This window comes from Pyrus communis, chromosome 4 (genome assembly GCF_041283825.1).
Source record: "Pyrus communis isolate YQ-2024b chromosome 4, ASM4128382v1, whole genome shotgun sequence".
Lineage (NCBI taxonomy): Eukaryota > Viridiplantae > Streptophyta > Magnoliopsida > Rosales > Rosaceae > Pyrus > Pyrus communis.
Window position 1 is genome coordinate 10,789,396 of NC_142568.1, and position 18,425 is coordinate 10,807,820.

Genomic DNA, 18,425 nt, shown 5'->3' on the forward strand with positions numbered 1-18,425 from the left:
ATACATGCGCAAAGCTACAAAGGAGAGATTTTGGACACAAATCATGATGAAATGAGGGGTATGTGCGGTGATGCAGTGAGACTTGAACTTCAACTCTAATTTAATTGTTTGAAAGGCATTTTAGCCTGGTCTTTGAAATTTACTTTACTTTTCAGTTTGGTACCTAACAACGAAAACAAATTAAAGTGGTCCTATATTGTTTGTTGTAAATCATTTCAGTCATTCCGTAAAAAAAATCCAATAGTATGATGCAGTGTTCTAAAAATCGGCCTAGGCGATGCTTAAACGCTGGAAGGTAGCCAACTGCCGCGCTTAACTCCTAATCGACTAAAAAATCGGAGAGCAAATTAGGTGGTCGTTGGACGGGATTAGGCAGGACTAGGCAGAGATATGGAAGTCTGGGCAGGGCTAGGCAGAGCTGGGTGGAGACTAATCAAGCTTATATGAAGATGCTGGAATCTGCAATTTTTTTTTTTTTTTTTGCAGAGTTGGCTTTGCGAAGAAAAAGACTGTTCCCTAACCTGATTTTGCATAATTCAATTAAGATGGTCCCACCATCTTTTATCTATAGTTGCAACGTTTTCTTTGAAATGGTCCCCACCATTTTTTTACAACTTTTTATACCCTTTTCTTTTTCCACTCTTAACCCGTTATTATTTTTCATTTTGTTTTTTTTATTTTTTTGTTGTAATGTTTTATTATTATTTTTTTTAAGATACACCATATGTACTTTTATTATGTACCTAAAAAATTTTATCCATGGATTTCATTCAATTATAATTTTTTTGTAAGTGTCAATATGCACTTATTTACAAGATATTTACCTAAATCCTCCTAGCCCGCCTAAGCACCCACCTAGATCCTGCCTAGGCGCCGACCCACCGCCCGACTAACGCCTAGCGTTTTTCAGAACCTTCGTATGATGATGTAGGACCGTGTAAGTCCCACAAATCCAATCATACAGTGAATGTGAATTAACCATAAAAAAAATAAAAAATAAAAAATAAAAAAAATAAAAAACTATTTTTTTTATATTTGAAACTAAACACCACATCAGCATACTAGCAAGACACTAACAAACTCATGAATCATTTCTATCAATTTTTATTGTTAAGAGACTAAACTGAAGAGAGATGCCAATCTCAAGGACCTATTTTGGCTAAAAAAAAGCCTTAATGAAATATTAGAAGTGATTTTTGACTACTTTAGCCACAATGGTAGTATCAAACCTGCGGCGGTGGAGTCCTCGCAATGCTCAAACGCCCACACCGGATATGGACCGAGCTGTCTCATGATGTTAAACAAGTGAAAGAAACTAAACGCAGGCAGAAGATGTATATATTGCTAAGAGAAGAAATGGAAATCTAGCTACTTAGCTGACGTTCAATAAAAAATAATAAAAAATAAAAAAGAGGTTCAGATGAAGAGCGGAGGCTTGAAAGTTCTAATTCATAAAATTTTAGACGAACTGGAAACAAAAAGCTTGCTAATAATAAAAGATCAGAAAACAAAAATGAAAAATCTCCCTCCGTTTTCCCCTTCTCTCACGTACTTACAACCCGACACTCGGGAACCCGTTTATGTAGCATCGATGTTCCTTTGAAGGTCACCATTTGGTAGCAAGTTCTTCTGTAGTTGGTAAGCTGCACGAGTGACGCAGCTGTAAATATTGGGGCAAAGAAAAAGGTACAACTAGAATCGAGGCATCAATTAGGTACATTCAAACCTACCTGTTCCGGCTTCATTTTTGTAAAACCAAATCTGTCGGTCCATATGGATTCTGCTTCTTCAGCAGCCGGCAGCACAATACTCTTCACACTCAAGAAAGCTAGCAGCTTCTCAACGCAGGAAAACAATAATTGGAAGTAGCCCTGTGAAGTTAAGTGATTAAGTTGAACGATATAAGATTCAAAGTTGAGCTGCAAGAACAGACGATTTCTATCATTTACATTTATACAGTCTCACCTTGCCATGGTTACCATTACTAGTGGCGACCAAAGGAAGTTCAGCAACTTCATGACCAAAAACACGTATAATTCCAGCTGATACCACAGTTGAGCTGCAAGAACAGATAAGTTCTATCAATTATACTACACGGGGAAGCAAGTCCATGACAAAATTCAACAGAATTCTTACTTGACTATCAGTATTGCACAGAACATATTCCCGAATTCTTGGCTCCTAACATTCCTTCTGAGAAAAGGAAGAAAGTAATGTTAGAAAAGACGGACATGTAAAACTTCAGTCAAATATAAACCAACTACAACATAAGGTATAACATATCCTTATGCTTACCCATAAACCATGGCCGGAATAAGGTCTCGCCCAGATTCAGCGTCAATTATAGGATCAAAGCAATCCTGAAGCACAGATATTGGAGAACTTCAATTAGTCACGATGATTGCTCCATTCGTGTTGTAACAAATGCCTCAACATGCTTCGTTAATGCAAGGAATGATAATTTATCAAAAGTAAGCCTCATGCATAAAAGCATAGTGCACTGTACAATTCCTGTCTAACAATATTCAACTTTTCAGTCATACAAAAAGGGGGAAAAGGAACATCATCGTAACAATCAAACACCAACTGCCCCAAGTAAGTCCTAAAGATATCATCTTGTTCAAGGGGATTATGCTGCCTATGTGCAAATGTAACCAAAGAATTTCTGTTTTTATTTCGTTTTTGCTTGCAAAAGAATTTCAGCTCGTAGTCATACAATGCAGAAACTAAACTTCTTTCAGTTTGTTTTTTTTTTTTTTTTTTCTCTCTAATTTGTTTCCATAATTATAACAAATTGTTTGTTTCTACTAAACCTCTTTGTGGGAAATGGCTTTGTTGTTGTTAATTTGTTTTCATAATTATAACAAATTGTCTAAGATATTCAGTTATCACAAAATTTTCCAAAGGAAAATGTGGATGGACATACTAACAGAAAGGTTATTACAAACAAATAAAACCATAGTAAACTAAAGACATGACCATACTAACAAATACTGAATAGTGAAAATATGACTGAACAAAAAATACAAAATTATATGCACAACCCTCCAGAAGAAAGTAAAACACTGGAATGACCATAAATTGCTATAGGCAAGCACAACGTTTTCAAAACAGAGAGAGCAGCACTTACATGGAAGATAGCAACAGCCTTTGAAAGTAATAAGCGACATTCCTGAGAAGCAATTCTGCCACTAATAAGTCTCCATCTCACATCAAATCCACTGACAGCCTCCAAACCGTTTGCCTCCATCTTCTTCTTTATAACATCCAAAAGAGAGTCAGGAAGCCTCTCAGCTCCTCTAGTTAGCAACTTTTGCAAAATAGAATGAATTCTGCTGCAGTCTGCGCAACAAAACCACTTCCCTTTTGGCAATTCCTGTTAAATAAGTGGTGTCAACAGTCAAATCTGAAGATTTATTTGCAAGGCCACAGGAAAAGGAAGGTTTTACTGATATTAGTTGTTAAACATGTCCTTTCTTTAAGTACTCACCTTTAAATTTGACATTTTATGTTTCTTCAAACAGCCAACATGAAATTCCTTCTCACACTGGCATACATCACGAGAAGAGTACCATTTTGACATTTAGATAGAAGCAAAAGTAACATTTCGTGTAAAATGCACTTCAAATGCACCAAATATGGCATTAAAAAAAATAAAATACCTGATCACAAAGTATAATAGTTCGTGGACCAAATCCTGATTTGCTAAAATCATAACCTCTGCACAAGAACCAATAATAAAATAAATGCAACATAAATAGAAGTAAATTGAACGGCTATCCGCCACAACTGCATCAGGAATAGGATGTCTAAGCCCGTAGAATTCAACAAAATAGGTTTCTGAATATTACCTACATAAAAAGCATCCAGTTAGTTCAGCTTCTATGTCTTTGACAATACGAATGCATCTTTGGGTTATCTGTTCTATAGGATCAATTCCATCAATCCTTCCAGCGGCAACAGCATTTTCATTATGCTCCACAAACTTTTCTCTTTGAAACATATTTTGGCAAAACTTACAATACCAGTCACCACGAGGAACACTTGGTAGAGAGGCACAGTCTGCAGGAGGCACAGAAACTAATATAAGGCAAACACAGTTCAGAAGTGTATCGGATAAGGAACTCAATGAGTGTTCTCAGATACAATGCATGGGAGAAACTAATATAAGGCAAACACAGTTTAGAAGTGTATCGGATAAGGAACTCAATGAGTGTTCTCAGATACAATGCATATCTCCCATAAGTGAAATGCAAGTTCAAATTCAAAAATGAATTTCAGATTCACCCCAGCTACAAAAACTCAAAATTCTATAAAGACAACAAACAAATAAAACAAATTCTAAGCAAATTTTATCTCCACATATCATGAACTTGAAATATAATTAAAAAAAAGCTTTTATAAATAAAGCCATAGTCCTTTTGCTTTCTTTCACAGAGTCAATGTAACAACTTTACCTCATCCATTCAAATAGCATCTGTTACTGAACTTATAAAGAAAATAACAGGTCTTACTTCAAAAACGAAAACAAAATTGAAAAAGTCTAGAGTCAATTAGTAGGAAATTAACAATTTGTACACATAATAAACTTAAAAAAAATCTTAGTTCACCTCTGTGGAAGGCCCTTGGGCATCCATCACAAAGCACAAGATTCCCACCATCTGCACAAATGATGCACAAGTCATCATTATCCTTGGCTGCATATTTCCGACCTCTTGACAAAGATAAAGCCAACTCGTGGAGAGACACTCCGTTAGATGTGTAAATGTATGCATAGCTGCCAAAAATAAAAATAAAAAACACAACCATAGAATTATTAAGTGTTTAAGGTAAAATGTGACATAGTTAGCCACTGAATATCTAACAAAAAGCTTACGGTTTCCTGCGTGTGGCCCAACCTGCATGGGCCTCAAACTGTGACGGGCTGACCTGCAGATTTTGAGAAAATACATAGGTTAAAAAGACTCCAACACAGTTCAAGTGCAGTGAACTCCAAATGCTAGCAAACAAACCTCACTGTTGCAGCAACGGCAAAATATTCCAAATCCTTTCTTGTACCCAACTAGTAATTTCTGTCCAAAAGAAGGAATTATTATATTGAATAAGGTTAGCATGTAAAAATGACCAATCTTTTTCTAAACAACCTGCCCACGTGCGTAATATGCTACTTCTGTTCCGTCAGGCAATCCACCTTCCTCAAATACCAACTTATGCAGCCGCTGATCTCTTTAGATATATACACCAATGAATAAAGAGATTATTCAAATGTCACAAACGAAAAGAAATACTACATCCAAGATTATGCTCCCCAAAAATCATAACTTTAAATAATACAAGAAAGCAGGGGAAACCTACTTTGTCGTAATCCTCCACTGACTTTTCTTCAGCGAAGAAAAATACACTGAAGAAGAACCGAGGGGCCTTGAGATCAGAATTGGTTTAGATGATCTGTAAAAATTCACACAAACTGTCAAAAACAGATTAAGTACATACAGATATAGCTTGTATATTACTATATCTATCAAGACACTTTGAACAGTGCTCATCACAAATCCAATGTGTTTCTGGAAGGAATCAGTTTTCTTGGGTTGCCATTGGTGCAGATTACTAGTCCAAAGAAAATATCAAACACAAGTCTATCAATGGTTCTAGTTGTAAATTCAAAGGAAACACAAGTAGATACCAACTTTGGTGTTATCTTCCATCTACTCTTATAATCTGAACACTCTGGAGAAGCACTTTTGGAGGGATCTGAGATCAAAAGTGGTGTTGATGACCTGAAATGAAGGTAGGAGCATAAAAAAGGGAAGAAAAAAGTCTTCTAAAACCTCAACCAAAACTATATGCCTTCAATGATCCAGATGTTCTTTAGAACAAAATAGTCATTTAGGTTAGTTAATTTAGTGCTTCATCACTTATCCATCCAATATATGCAGTAATGATACAACAAATGGAGATGAGATGCCATCAAAGAAAGAGATATACTTTCTTGTCTTCAACTGGGTCTTCTTTTTCAGTGACAAATAGAGTGGAGCACTTTTGGGGGATTTTGACACTGCGCTTTTCAGGGGAGTTGAGATTGAACTTTTCAGGGGTTTTGAGATTGCACTTCTCAGGGGTTTTAAGATTTCACTTCTGGGGGATTTTGAGATTGCAATTTTTGGGGACTTCGTGATTGCACTTTTCAGGGACTTTGAGATTGCACTTTTCAGAGACTTTGAGATTGCACTATTTGAGGACTTCGAGATTGAAACAGGCATCAAGGATCTGAGTTACGACAGATGCAAGCACATATCAAAAGTTATTTGCGGTATCTTTATAACAAAAATTTAAATGACACAACAGGTAACATTCTTATTCATTACATATGGTTTCAGAAATATATTACTGTGATTTATGACATAATGTCCTCCTATGACTATGTCCGACACAAGTGAAAAACACCGTAGCTGATCCATTTATAATGGCACAGATACTAGATCCAACCAAAGCATTAGCCTTTTAAGATTCTTTCAATCGGCAAATATCATATGATAGATTGAAACATGATAAGTTTGAACCTCTTGAGTGCACCCAAAGGAACCATGGTTTTTCGGGAACAGTTAGCAAAATAAAGTCTCGGAATCTCAGACAGAATAGAGCCAATTCCCACCCTAGGACTAAATAAACACATTGTCAAACTATATACGTATGAAACAATAACTCAATGATAGTAATATGTTATTATCAACTTCCTTATAAATAGCAACATGAAAAATTTGAATCTATAAAACACAAGCACAACATACACTACCTTAAACTGAGTTTTAGCAACTTTAACAATTAATGGAACCCAATGCACAAATATTTCCAATGAACTTGCAATTACTATAGAATGTGGATATGTCACTCCCTTGACCACAACACGAGGCTCTTATGTTTAAAGTTGCAAGTAATATGGAATGTTGAGCTGTCTTCTTATTTTACAAAAAACAAATATAGTTGTGGAAATTACAGCAAAACCATCTGACTTTGGAGATCTGGACAAGTCTTTTCTATTATTTGCATTTTAATGCGAGTGTTAACACCTTTCAAACAGACTAAGTCCAACTAAAAGCCAAACCACCATAAACCTTCTGGTAAAGTCCTATTCAAGTAAATAAAATTACTACCTAATCATTGACCTTATAGAAAAACAAAAAAGTTGACACTAAGAGATCTTGATGCTTAGAGACAAGCAGATGCAGATGAGATCCCACTAGCATAAAATTATGAAATACCCTTTATTTTTATAACCAATTTCCCAAAACAGTCCTAGAATGGTCAAAACTGCAAAATATATTAAATCATACACTGGCTAAATAAGGGGGAAATCAAGGGGTACAATCCGGAAAACCAAAATCCACATATTCCAAAGAAAAACTTGACAAAATGACAAAGCTGGACGAGGTCGCTCAAGAGGATACCGTACCTGAGACTGTTGCCATTCTCATGAATTAGACTGCACTCAGGTTGCTTCGGTTCCATGCAAGAATAGCACAGAGATCCATCACCCAGTGCACAGTATGGAGGAAAAGACACTAGAAATGATAGGGAATAAATAGCAATCAAGAAAATGTTCAGAAAATTGCTAAAACCAATACGATTAAAATTTATTAATGCAAAAGAATATTGACTGAAAAAAAAAAAAAAAACTCACCACTACATTTTTTACAACTAAAATACTTCTCCATGGGTGAAGAACTAATGAACTTCTGAATTGTTGTCTCCAATGCTTGCAAAGAAGCAATTCTGCATGACTTCAAGAGATCAAGCAGACTCCTTCCATTCTCAAAACAAATATACTGTGCTGCTCGTCTGTATGTTTTACAAGCATGAATCTCAAATTGGGATGGTGGAATAACCTACATTGATTGGAAAAAAAAAAATACAGTAAAAAAATACACAAACCAAATCACAAAACAGTTTATAGCATGCTAAACCATACTAGGGTAACAAACATTACTCACTCTGCAGCTGTTGCACAGTATGCATGAACACAAAATCCCACCATCCTTTATTGTGCCCCGCAGACCGAAGGCCTGAATTCGGAAGTGCCACTTTTAGCTCATGACATATATTAAACGTATGGTATGGAATATGCATATACATAAAATTAGAATTAATGCTACCTTCTTGCTGCCCATGTAAATAACTTGCACCCCATCAACCAAGCCAGTGTCAAATAGCTCTTTGACTGTTGTAGGTTTCCTGTCCAGCACAATCTTCTTTGACATTTTCAATTCTAGCTTATTCTTAAGTGGCGATGCCAGCAAGCCAACTCCAACTGTATCTTCCCCCTCTATATTTGATATCACTTCAACTGGCACAGACCCAGATGCATTTTCCACAGTAGAACCTGATGTATCCGTTTCTCCCTCATGATAATGGGGATCATCTTTAACTATAACTTCAACCAAGTCAGCTTCCAAATCGTGCTCATCACCCGGAGGCCATGACTGCTCACTGTCACCCTCAATTCTACACCTGGGTATCTCCAAATTGCCATTTGCCTCATCTTTAACTAAACATTCAACTAATTGAGGAGAAGGGCTTCCGTCAATTCTCGGCTTTTCCGAGCTCTTCAACCCATTTATCTCAGCGCCACCCGAAACCCCATTACCCCCATTGATCCGAGCCCTTCTCTCTCGGGTATAAACAATCACACCATTCACAACCGCACCCTTAAACCTCTTATAATTAACTCTCTCATAAACACGCACAAAAGGACTCGTCTGGGACTCGGTCTTAGTCCCAGCCACTGAATCAGCGAGCGTCTGGCCCTCCAATACACAAGCCAATTCCCGCTTCATGCTGGTTCAGTAAGACACCCCCACTCCCACAAATCGTCCCCAAAATCGGCAAAACCCTCCCGAAAAAATCGCATACGAAATCAAACAATTTTCAAAACCCAACTACTAAAACCCTAAAAATATAGGGTTTAAAACAAAATTGGGGAAGGAAGACAGTACCGGATATTTCAGATAACGCCCATGCTAGTGAAATCGGTTGGAACTGCGACTCTGGGATGGCTAATAAATGTGATAGGGAGAGAGAGATCGGATTGAGAGAAATTAGGTTTTTTGAGGGATTTTTAGTCGCTGATTTTGCTTATTCGAGTCGAGAATTGATTGGAGAGAGGCGGAGAGGAGCCGCGATATCGCCGTTATTGGGAAGGTGAACTCACCCGACTCAGAGAGAGAGAGGAGAATCAGAGAGATAACAGTCGCACAATAGGAAGGAGGAGGGCTAATGGTAGGATCCGTAAATAAGTTCAGTGAAAAGGTGAAATGACCAAAATACTAGTACTCCTACTTTCTCACACCAACCCCAATTACTCGCTATTTTTTTTCCCTTTTTGGAAAAGGAATTGACATAAATAAAAGCGAGGATAAATAATACCAAGAAAAATCATTATTTTTTACGCTGTCTTCAATGAACCGAAAAAGTTAAAGTCAATATTTGACTATCAGTAAATAACTGAATCTACGATCAGTGATGAAACTACAGAGGAGCAAGGAGGGGCGGTCACCCCTCCTCTCGCTGGAAATCAAGCCTACAAGTGGTGGTTCCGCCCCTCTGGTCCAGTTAGAAGTGATGGCTGCTGAGCTGGTTTTCTAAGTTTCTACTGCTATGTGGTAAGAGTGTTTAAATATTATTTTTTTTAAATCCTTCAGCAAAAACAATGCCATCTCGTTTGGTGATTTAAAAGAAAAATAAATGGGACGACGTCATTTAAGCATTTAGCCGTTACCTCTTCACCCCATTTTCCTATTTCTAGAACAAATCGATGCAAATAACAGCGCCCTATACGCATCCCCTCCTCCCAACCCCAAACGCTCAAAGCTTCGTTCTTTCCAATTCAATTCGTTTTTGCGCAAATGGGTTTTTTAGGTATTTGAATTTTATGTTTTATGTACGATTTCGAGTTGAAAGATTTGATTTTTTTTCCTTTCATTTTGGGATTACCAATTGCTTGATTGATCGGTTAATATTGAAACCCTAGGCATTTGGTACTTCATCGTCAAACAACGGAATTAGGAGTTGGCAATCGGTAAAGTTTGATTGTCTTCCTCCACCTATCTCCAGGTGTTTGATGGTCTTCCTCCATTTGGCTCTCGTACTACTTTTTGCTCGTCTTTATACACACTTCATGTGTTTGATTTAATGCCTTAAAGAATTGTCTGACAAATCAGTCCCCAGTAGCAATGTGAATCAAAATGAGAATGAAATGGTGGTAATTCTGAGTATATCGTTGTTGATGTTGAGATAGCGAACGAGGAAAGTAAGGGTAATAGAGATGAAGGGGAGGTAGCAAAATGTTCAGTACAAAGGTATTAAACTTGGTTTAGGGGATTTCGTTTTCTACAGTGTTCTTGTGCGCAGAGCTATAATGCATGACCTTATGACTGTGTATGCCTCCTATCTTGCCATTATTTTGGGACTCAGAGTCCACTCTTATTTTGTGGTTAGTGTACCATTGAGCTTTGCCAGCTTTGCCCATATCTACCATCTTGGGTGTCGTTTTTTACTTCTCTACTCAATTATTAAAGGAGCCTTTTGTTATTGGGACAGCCACAACTTGTTGATATTTTGATAGTCTAAAAGGAGCATGTTTATGCAACTTAGTTAGCTTGTTTTCTTGCATTTACATAGTTAATTTCCATTTATTATAGTGTTTTAAGCTATTTTCCTGTGTTTGTAGGTCTATATGGCAAGCAAGAAAGTGCATTTTAGAGCTATTAGGAGCAGTTTTGGGCTTATTATGGATAGCTTGCATATGGAGCAAGGTGGATGGACGAATTTGAAGTCAAAAGAGGCTAGGAATATGCAACAAATCTGGATAAACAAGTTTAAGACAAAGAAGATAAGGAAAGAGCAAGAAACATGGAACATTATCCAAACAACCTTATCTTATCCAAACCTTATCCTATCTTATCCTAAACTAATCTTGTTCTACCTTATTTCCAGCTGCAAAGGGACCTAAATACTTGATTTCTAGAAGCCTTATTTGCCCCTAAAAGGGTGCCGCACCCTTCCCCTTTATCCCTTCTAGAAGTACCACAATTTGCCACAAAACACATTGTTTCTAGAACCCCTAGAAAGTGCGGCACCTTATGGCCCTTTTTCCCTCTTGGATTCTGATTTGAATTGGTCTTTTTCCTTGTGGATTTGGATTATGCAAGTCCATATCAGAAATTAATTGGGTCATGATTCCTTTTCTAAGCCTTGTGCTGCAACCTAAGGCCCTAATCTCTAGGGTTTGCCGTGCCACACATATATATTCATGCTTATGCCACAGAAAACAACAGACCACACACCATATACTTAGAAATACATCTTTGTCGCAGCTTTTGGGGGAAGGAGTTTGATGTGGCTTCCATTGGAGAAAGAAATCTTGTGCCGCAAGACATATGCATCCATTGGAGTCATTCAGAGTTCTTTCTTCCCTTGTTTCGTTTCCATGTTTATTTTAATTTGCTTTTCAATTGTTATGAACATGTGTAACTAAGTTTTTCTTAGTTAGAGGTGAATTCAAGGCCATGGACATATGTTTTATGTGAATTGATTTCCTCCAGTTATTGTTTCTTGAATTGTGAATGCAATTTACTTAACTGATTTATTGAGAACTTGTTCTTGTATGTTGATTAAGGATGCGTATTTAGTTTGCATGCATGAATTTGATGCTAGAGTATAAGGGAATTTCACCTAATCATTATGAACTTATATTCACAAGTAGTAAAAGTCACTAGTCATGATTGTGTTAAGTAAATTCTAGGCAAAACTATCATGCAGTTCATAGTTACGAATGCCTTGTCAATGCTTATGATTTTCACAAAGCTTAATGATCTTTGATTGTATCTCTATTATGTTGTTCATGTAGGGAACTTGATAAGAATAATTTGGTTGTGGATGCGTATTCCATCAAATTCAATAAAACTAGGAAAATCTGAAAGTTAATTTGTGCTTCTCACAATTAATTTGGGGCATTGTCATTCATGGTTTAAAGGGATAATAACTGGAAATCAATTTGTGTTGCATATGTGCATGTGTGGAGAAGGATCATTTAGCTAGCCTTTACCCATTCAATTTAACCAATTTAGTGTCTAATCTGTTTAGTTTTGCAATCTGCGTAGTTTAGTTAATTTCGTCAAAATCAATCCCCTTTAATATTTAGTGTTTCAACTTAGTTAGAATCTGTGTAAGTTTAGTTCTATTAGTGTTTTGAGTCAAGTAAAGGTCAAAATTCGTCCAAATAGCCTATTAGTTCTTATTTGTGTTAGTTTTGTTTCAATTCGTCAGAATCTGCCATATTGAGTCTTTTGAGTCTTTTTAGTTCAATTTTCGTCCAAATCACTTTCTAGGACCTGTTTTGAGTTAATTCAACTTAGTTTGTGTGTTTTGAGTTTATTTAGCTTGTTTTGAGTCATTAGAGTCTGGTTTTCTGTTTTTAAGCCTAGTTTTATGTTTTTGAGTCAGTTTTGAGTAGATTAGCATCCCTAGTTAATCCCTGGTCTAGAACAATCCCTACTTGCATATATACTACAATTGCCAACATTAGGGGTTTAATTTATGTGTCAAGTTAATTTTCACATCAAATTTTGGCGCCGTTGCCGGGGATTAGCAAAATTGCTAATCTTCCCCTAGTTAGTGTTGTGTGTGCTTCTTTTGTTTCTGTTTTGTTTTGTTTTGTTTTGTTTTCTAATTTTATCTTATTTGTTTGCTTTGTTATAGGTACTAGTTTATGACTCGTAGTTCTCAACCTGTTCGTGAGAATATATTGGAGTTTGATGACGATTTTGAATGAACGTTGAGAAGAAAGATGAAGCATCCAAAACCTAGTCTATCTAGTTCTAAGGCCGAATCTGAAGAAGAAGAAGAACAAGCCATGGTTGCGGATACTCAAACAATCAAGGAACTTTCAGCCTTGGGGTTAGACAATGCCGTGCCTTTATGCATTCAATACCTTAAGGCGGCTCAAGGCAAGACCTATGAGTTCGAATTGAAGTCAAGCTTGCTGCATCATATTCCCAAATACCATGGGTTGTCCATGGAAGACCTAAACAAGCATCTTAAGGAGTTTAAAGTGGTATGTTCGAGCATGACACCCATCAATATCAATGGGAACATTTTGAAGATGAAAGCCTTTCCATCTCTCTTTTGGAAAAGGCTAAAGATTGGCTATACGAATTGGCACCCAGAACCGTCACTTTTTGGGAAAGCATGAAGAGAGCATTCTTAGAGAAGTTTTTCCCAACTTTGAGCGTCATTCTCTTGAGGAAGAGAATTAGTGGCATTCAACAAAACCAAGGGGAGTTTTTTCCAGTGTACTATGAGCGTTTCAAGACTCTAGTTGCATCATGCCCTCAACATCAAATGAAGGAAGAACTCTTAATTCAATATTTCTACAAGGGACTCCTTCCAATTAAGAGACAAATGATAGATGCCTTGGCAAATGGTGTTTTGGTTGACAAAACACCAGTGGCTGCCAATATCTTAATTGCAAATCGAGCCTTGAATGCACAACAATACGAGAAAGTTGGACAAAGAGACCCCCCACGGCAACACCAAGTGAATGAGGTAAGTGCAATTTCTGAAATTCAATCTTAATTGGCTAATCTCACTGTTCTTGTGTCACAGGTTGTCGATGGATCCAAAATGCAAGGTGTGGCTGATAAGCTTATATTTATATATATGTTATATCAAATTCACTTGTCTTTTCTTAGTTAGTTTCTTATATTTTTGAGTTATTTCCTTTGTTTTTGTGTTTTGTAGGATTTGTCAAGCAAAGAAAAGAAAAATAACACAAGTGGAATTTTAAGTAACAAATTCGTCAAAACTGCCTGTGCAGGTTAGCTGACTTTGGAAGCAAGTTACAGACAGCTCATAATGAATTAGAGAATGAGCCTTATATTGTTGGAAAGCTACGGATGTCTATTTTCTGGACCATTTCACGGATTGTTAATATCATTTTTCTAGAAGAAGTTATGGCTGTTTTAACACTGAAAGGTTCCCAAGAGGCTGAGCAGTTTGTAACTGACAAGAAAGCATTGAAAGCAATAAATCCAACAAAACTAGCAGCCAAAACTAATGCAGTCAAGAACAACCAGCTGACACCTATTCAAATATCAGAGGAAATGAAATTAAAGATGAGGATTAAGAGGAAGTTATTGGCATAAAGGCTACCCAAGGAGTTACAATTGTTTCACCATTTCCTCTTAATTATTGTCATCACTAAATGGCTATTAGTGGGTGAGTTAAGGAGAAGAAAATGATGCAGCAAGAATTGGTTTAAAAGTAGTGTTGGGGAAGGAAGGAAAATGAGAGCCTTAGTTGATTTCTTTCGGTTCTATTTTCTCAAACTCATGTCTATCTTTTGTTTTAACTTAAGGATTATGTAACTAAATTTTTAGTAGTTAGGGGTTGTTTGACGCCCCGAATATGATTGCAAGTTTGTTATGACATTTCGTTTGAATTACTTTTATAATGGATGAAATTTGGTTCACTACTTGTCTCATTGATGAATTCTTTATGTGTTTTCTACGGATGCAAACTTAGTAAGCATATCTAGGATTCTAATGCTATGAATATGTGTGTGTCTGCCCTTGTCGAATGAGCACCTACATATGTTCTAGAGTAGTACTTGTTAATTGCGATTAACATGTGAATCAATTTTTAGGATAAGTAAGACAACGCTAGTACTTACGATGCCTTGTGATGACTCAAACTCTTTTCGTCCTTAATGATTTCTACTTGTTAAATCTATGAACACAACATTCTAGATTACATGTTAGGGACTAAGTTAAGTTGAAAATGCCATTTTGTTAACATACTACATAAGAAAGAGTAATAGGTTGAGTTCTAACATTGAGCCAACTTGAGCATCTTCATTCGAAAATAGAAGGAATTTGAATGAAACATAGCATGTTTGCATGATTATTTGGTGGTGGATAGCAATTCCCCTAACTCGTTTTTCTTAATTTGCTCACTACTTAAAATCTGTTTTTGTCCTTTTTTTTTTTCGATTTAATTTAAATAGCAAATCAACTCCAAAAATCCCAAAAATTTGTGTGAATGTAGCTCTGTGTGTCTAGTATTGATGCGAAAATTAACTTAACACACAAATTAACCCTCTTTTGACAATTGTAGCATATAAGTAGGGATCGTTCTTAAACCGGGGATTAGGAGGGATTGCTAAACACTTTAAACTGACTCAAATAGATAAAACAAAGCTTTTAAACACTTAACTCAACTTAAAAGACTCAAAACAAGTTCACAAGACTCAAAATAAGCTGAAAACACTCAAAACTGCCAAAAAAACACAAACTGGGCAGATTTGACTCTAAACACAAAATTGGACGAAATTTGGTTCTAACTTGACTCAAAACTCTTCAAAACACAATCTAAAACATATTCTAACTAGTTGCACACTCCAAAATAAATGGGAATTTGGTTTTGGACGAAAATAAAAAAAACAAAACAAGAAATTAAACTAGGCAGATTTGCACGAAATTGGTGGAATTAAGTGGATGGTGGGCTAGCTAGGAGGTCTTTCTCCACACATGGCATACTTGCATACAAAACAATCTCCAGTTGCTTATTCAATGAATCATGAACCTCAACACCCCAAGTTAATTAGGTACGCTTAAATTAACTCTCAGATTTCGCTTAGGTCATTGAATTGAATGGAATTAGCGCATTGCAATCAAATTATTTCTTAAAAGTTCTCTATATGAAAGCGCATAATAGAAAAACAATCAAAGATCATTAGGTTCTATGGAAATCATAGGTGTTGACAAGGCATTCGTAACTATGAAAGCGCATGATACTTATGCCAAGAATTTACTTAACATAATTGTGACCAACAATCTTAACTACTCATGAATATAATAAGTTCCCAATGATTAGGTGAAGTTTCCTTATACCCTAGCATCAGATTTATGCATGCAAATCAAGTGTGCACTCTAAATTCATATACATAAACAAGTTTTAATTAAAACAGATAAGTAAATTGAATTCACCATTCATGAAATCACAACTGAAAGTAATCAAATCATCATGCAAATATAGCCATGGTTTCGAAATTCCCCCTAGCCAAAAAGGGGATTAGTTCCTCATGCTTGCAAAACAAAGATTATTGAATTTAAACATTGAAATCATAAGAAAGATTACACCTAAACGTTTCAGCAATTCTAGGATGAATGGCGTGCACAGCTAGGCTCCCCTTCCACTTCCTTGCTGCGGCACTTGGTGTGGGTGGTGGTTTTGGGGGTTATGAATGGTATGTTCTTGTTTAGAGGGATGAATGATGGCTGATTATGGTGGTAGGGGTGCGGCAGGTGTGTATGGAGGTGTATGGAGGTGTATGGAGGTTGAAGAATGGAGAATAGGGGTTGTGGCACAGTGTTTTCTGTATAGCATAAGGGGTGGTACGAATTTGTGGTTGAAAATATGTTTATATAGTCCTAGGGTTAATTAGATTAGGGTTACACTTAGCAGATTTTATGGATTAGGGCCCTAGGGTTCGGCACAAGTAAGTTAAATCCACTTAGGAGAGGGTTTGGCCCAATTAGTTTCATAAAAGGATTTGTGTAACCCAAATCCACAAGGAATGAGGCCTAACAAATCAGAATCCAAAAGGAAAAAGGTTTAGGAAATTCGTCCAAAATTGGGCCTTCTAGAAACTAGGTGTTTTGTGGCTGATTTTGGGTTTTCTAGAAGAGATAAAAGGGGGAAGGGTGTGGCACCCTTTTAGGGTTAGATAAGGCTTCTAGAAATCATGTTTTTAGGTCCACTTGTAGCTAGGATTAAGACATGATAAGGTTAGGATAGGATAAGATGAGATAAGGTTTTGGATAATGTTGGATAAGGTTTTAGATAAGGTTTTGGATAGGGTTTCCACTTTTGAGCTACTTCCTTATCCACTTTTTCTTGAGCTTAGTTCCTTCTTCTTCTCATCATATTTCTAGCCTCTTAAACTCCAAATTCGTTCATCCATGTTGGCCCATATGCAAGCTATCCACATAGTGCCCAAAACTGCTCCAACATGCATCAAAATGCACTTTCTTGGTACTTTAACCCTTTGGACCTACAAACGCACGAAAATGAGTTGTAATACGACATTAACTAGGAAATAATAGCACAAATGCACAAGAATAAGCTAACTAAGTCACATAAATATGCTCCTATCAAGTATCTGCATATAAAATTTCGTTGATTTTAGATAAGTGTAAGTCGGTCTAATAATTATTTTTCGGTGGCTGGTCAGTAGGGACAATAGCTCAATTTTTGTGACATTTTAAGTAGTTAGATAAAACAATCTTCTGCAGAAAATACCCTTATTTTCATATGCTACAATTGACAAATCTTATTGTTAATAAGGAAAATTAATAGGACATTTGTGTGCTACTTTGTGGTGTGCTTTCAATCCTATCAGCGGCCATATGTAGAGTGTCCTCTACGCAAAGACATTCTAATGATCAATGTCCTCAATTGATAGAGAATGGAGGATGGGAAAGTGTCCATGTGGTGGGGTACCAAAGTCAAAATCAACCAAGGCATGATCCATTCTCTAACACTTATAATTCGAGTTGGAGAGATCATCCAAACTTCAAGTGGAGGGAGCCTCAATAATTTCAGCAATAAGGAGGATATAGACAGCAACCTCCAGGACTTTACCAAAGGTCATTCGCACCATCACAACTTCCACCACAATCTGCCCAACCAAATTCAGGTTCGTCTTTGGACAATGATAAAATGCTTCAAATACTAACTTCTTTGACTCAAGGATTACAAAATAAATCCAAAGAGATGGGCGCAGTGAAGAAGCAAATTGGGCAGATGTTAGAGTTCATGGGAGCAGTTTCGAGAAGAAGGCAAACTACCTAGCTCAACAATTGTCAATCCAAAAGGAGGTTTTGAAACTGCCAAGGCTATCACTTTGAGAAGTGGTAAAGATGTTGGAACCAACCCCAAACCAACCAAAGCAAGTCAAAAAGAAGATGAAAAGCTGCTGCTCGAAGAAGAAGAAGTAAACAAAGCCACAACAAGGGTAGAACAACCCTTGCCGCAGCCCCTAGTGCACCTAAGTCGTCCCAAACCACCAAAGTAAGTTCAAATTCGAATTTTTCTAGTTCTATTCCACTAAATGTGCCCTTTCCTAACAGGTTTAGGCAATCAAAGAAAGAAGAGAATGAGAAAGACATTATGGAAACCTTTAAGAAAGTTTAAGTCAATATCCCGCTCCTTGATGCAATCAAGCAAGTTCCTAAGTATGCCAAATTCTTGAAAGAGCTTTGCACAACAAGGAAGAGGATTTCGAACAAGGAAGTGGTCCAAGTAAGTGAGAATGTTTCTGCATTGTTACAAAGAAAACTACCACATAAATGCAAAGATCTGGGTAGTTT

At 36.7% G+C, this 18,425-nt stretch overlaps 1 protein-coding gene across 4 annotated transcripts; it reads right to left on the bottom strand.

The window, feature by feature from the left end:
• Positions 1–1,432: 1,432 nt before the first annotated feature.
• LOC148697421 (uncharacterized) lies at positions 1,433–9,294 on the bottom strand. Of its 4 annotated transcripts, XM_088692454.1 has the most exons (20): positions 8,151–9,294; positions 7,989–8,060; positions 7,679–7,883; positions 7,451–7,559; positions 5,986–6,267; positions 5,688–5,777; positions 5,356–5,448; positions 5,145–5,226; positions 5,013–5,072; positions 4,877–4,929; positions 4,611–4,777; positions 3,852–4,062; positions 3,663–3,720; positions 3,491–3,547; positions 3,131–3,376; positions 2,296–2,360; positions 2,137–2,193; positions 1,966–2,059; positions 1,731–1,871; positions 1,433–1,643 (listed from the first exon to the last, which is right to left on the bottom strand). In XM_088692454.1, exons 1-20 carry the CDS (start codon positions 8,829–8,831, stop codon positions 1,545–1,547), a joined length of 2,922 nt encoding a protein of 973 aa, XP_088548580.1. In that variant the 5' UTR covers positions 8,832–9,294; the 3' UTR covers positions 1,433–1,544. The 4 variants fall into 4 exon arrangements, with proteins under 4 accessions (XP_088548580.1, XP_088548581.1, XP_088548582.1 ...); XM_088692455.1 differs by lacking the exon at positions 5,688–5,777 and having other exon boundaries at positions 8,151–9,261; XM_088692456.1 differs by lacking the exons at positions 5,688–5,777; positions 5,986–6,267 and having other exon boundaries at positions 8,151–9,231.
• Between the last annotated feature and the right edge of the window lie 9,131 nt (positions 9,295–18,425).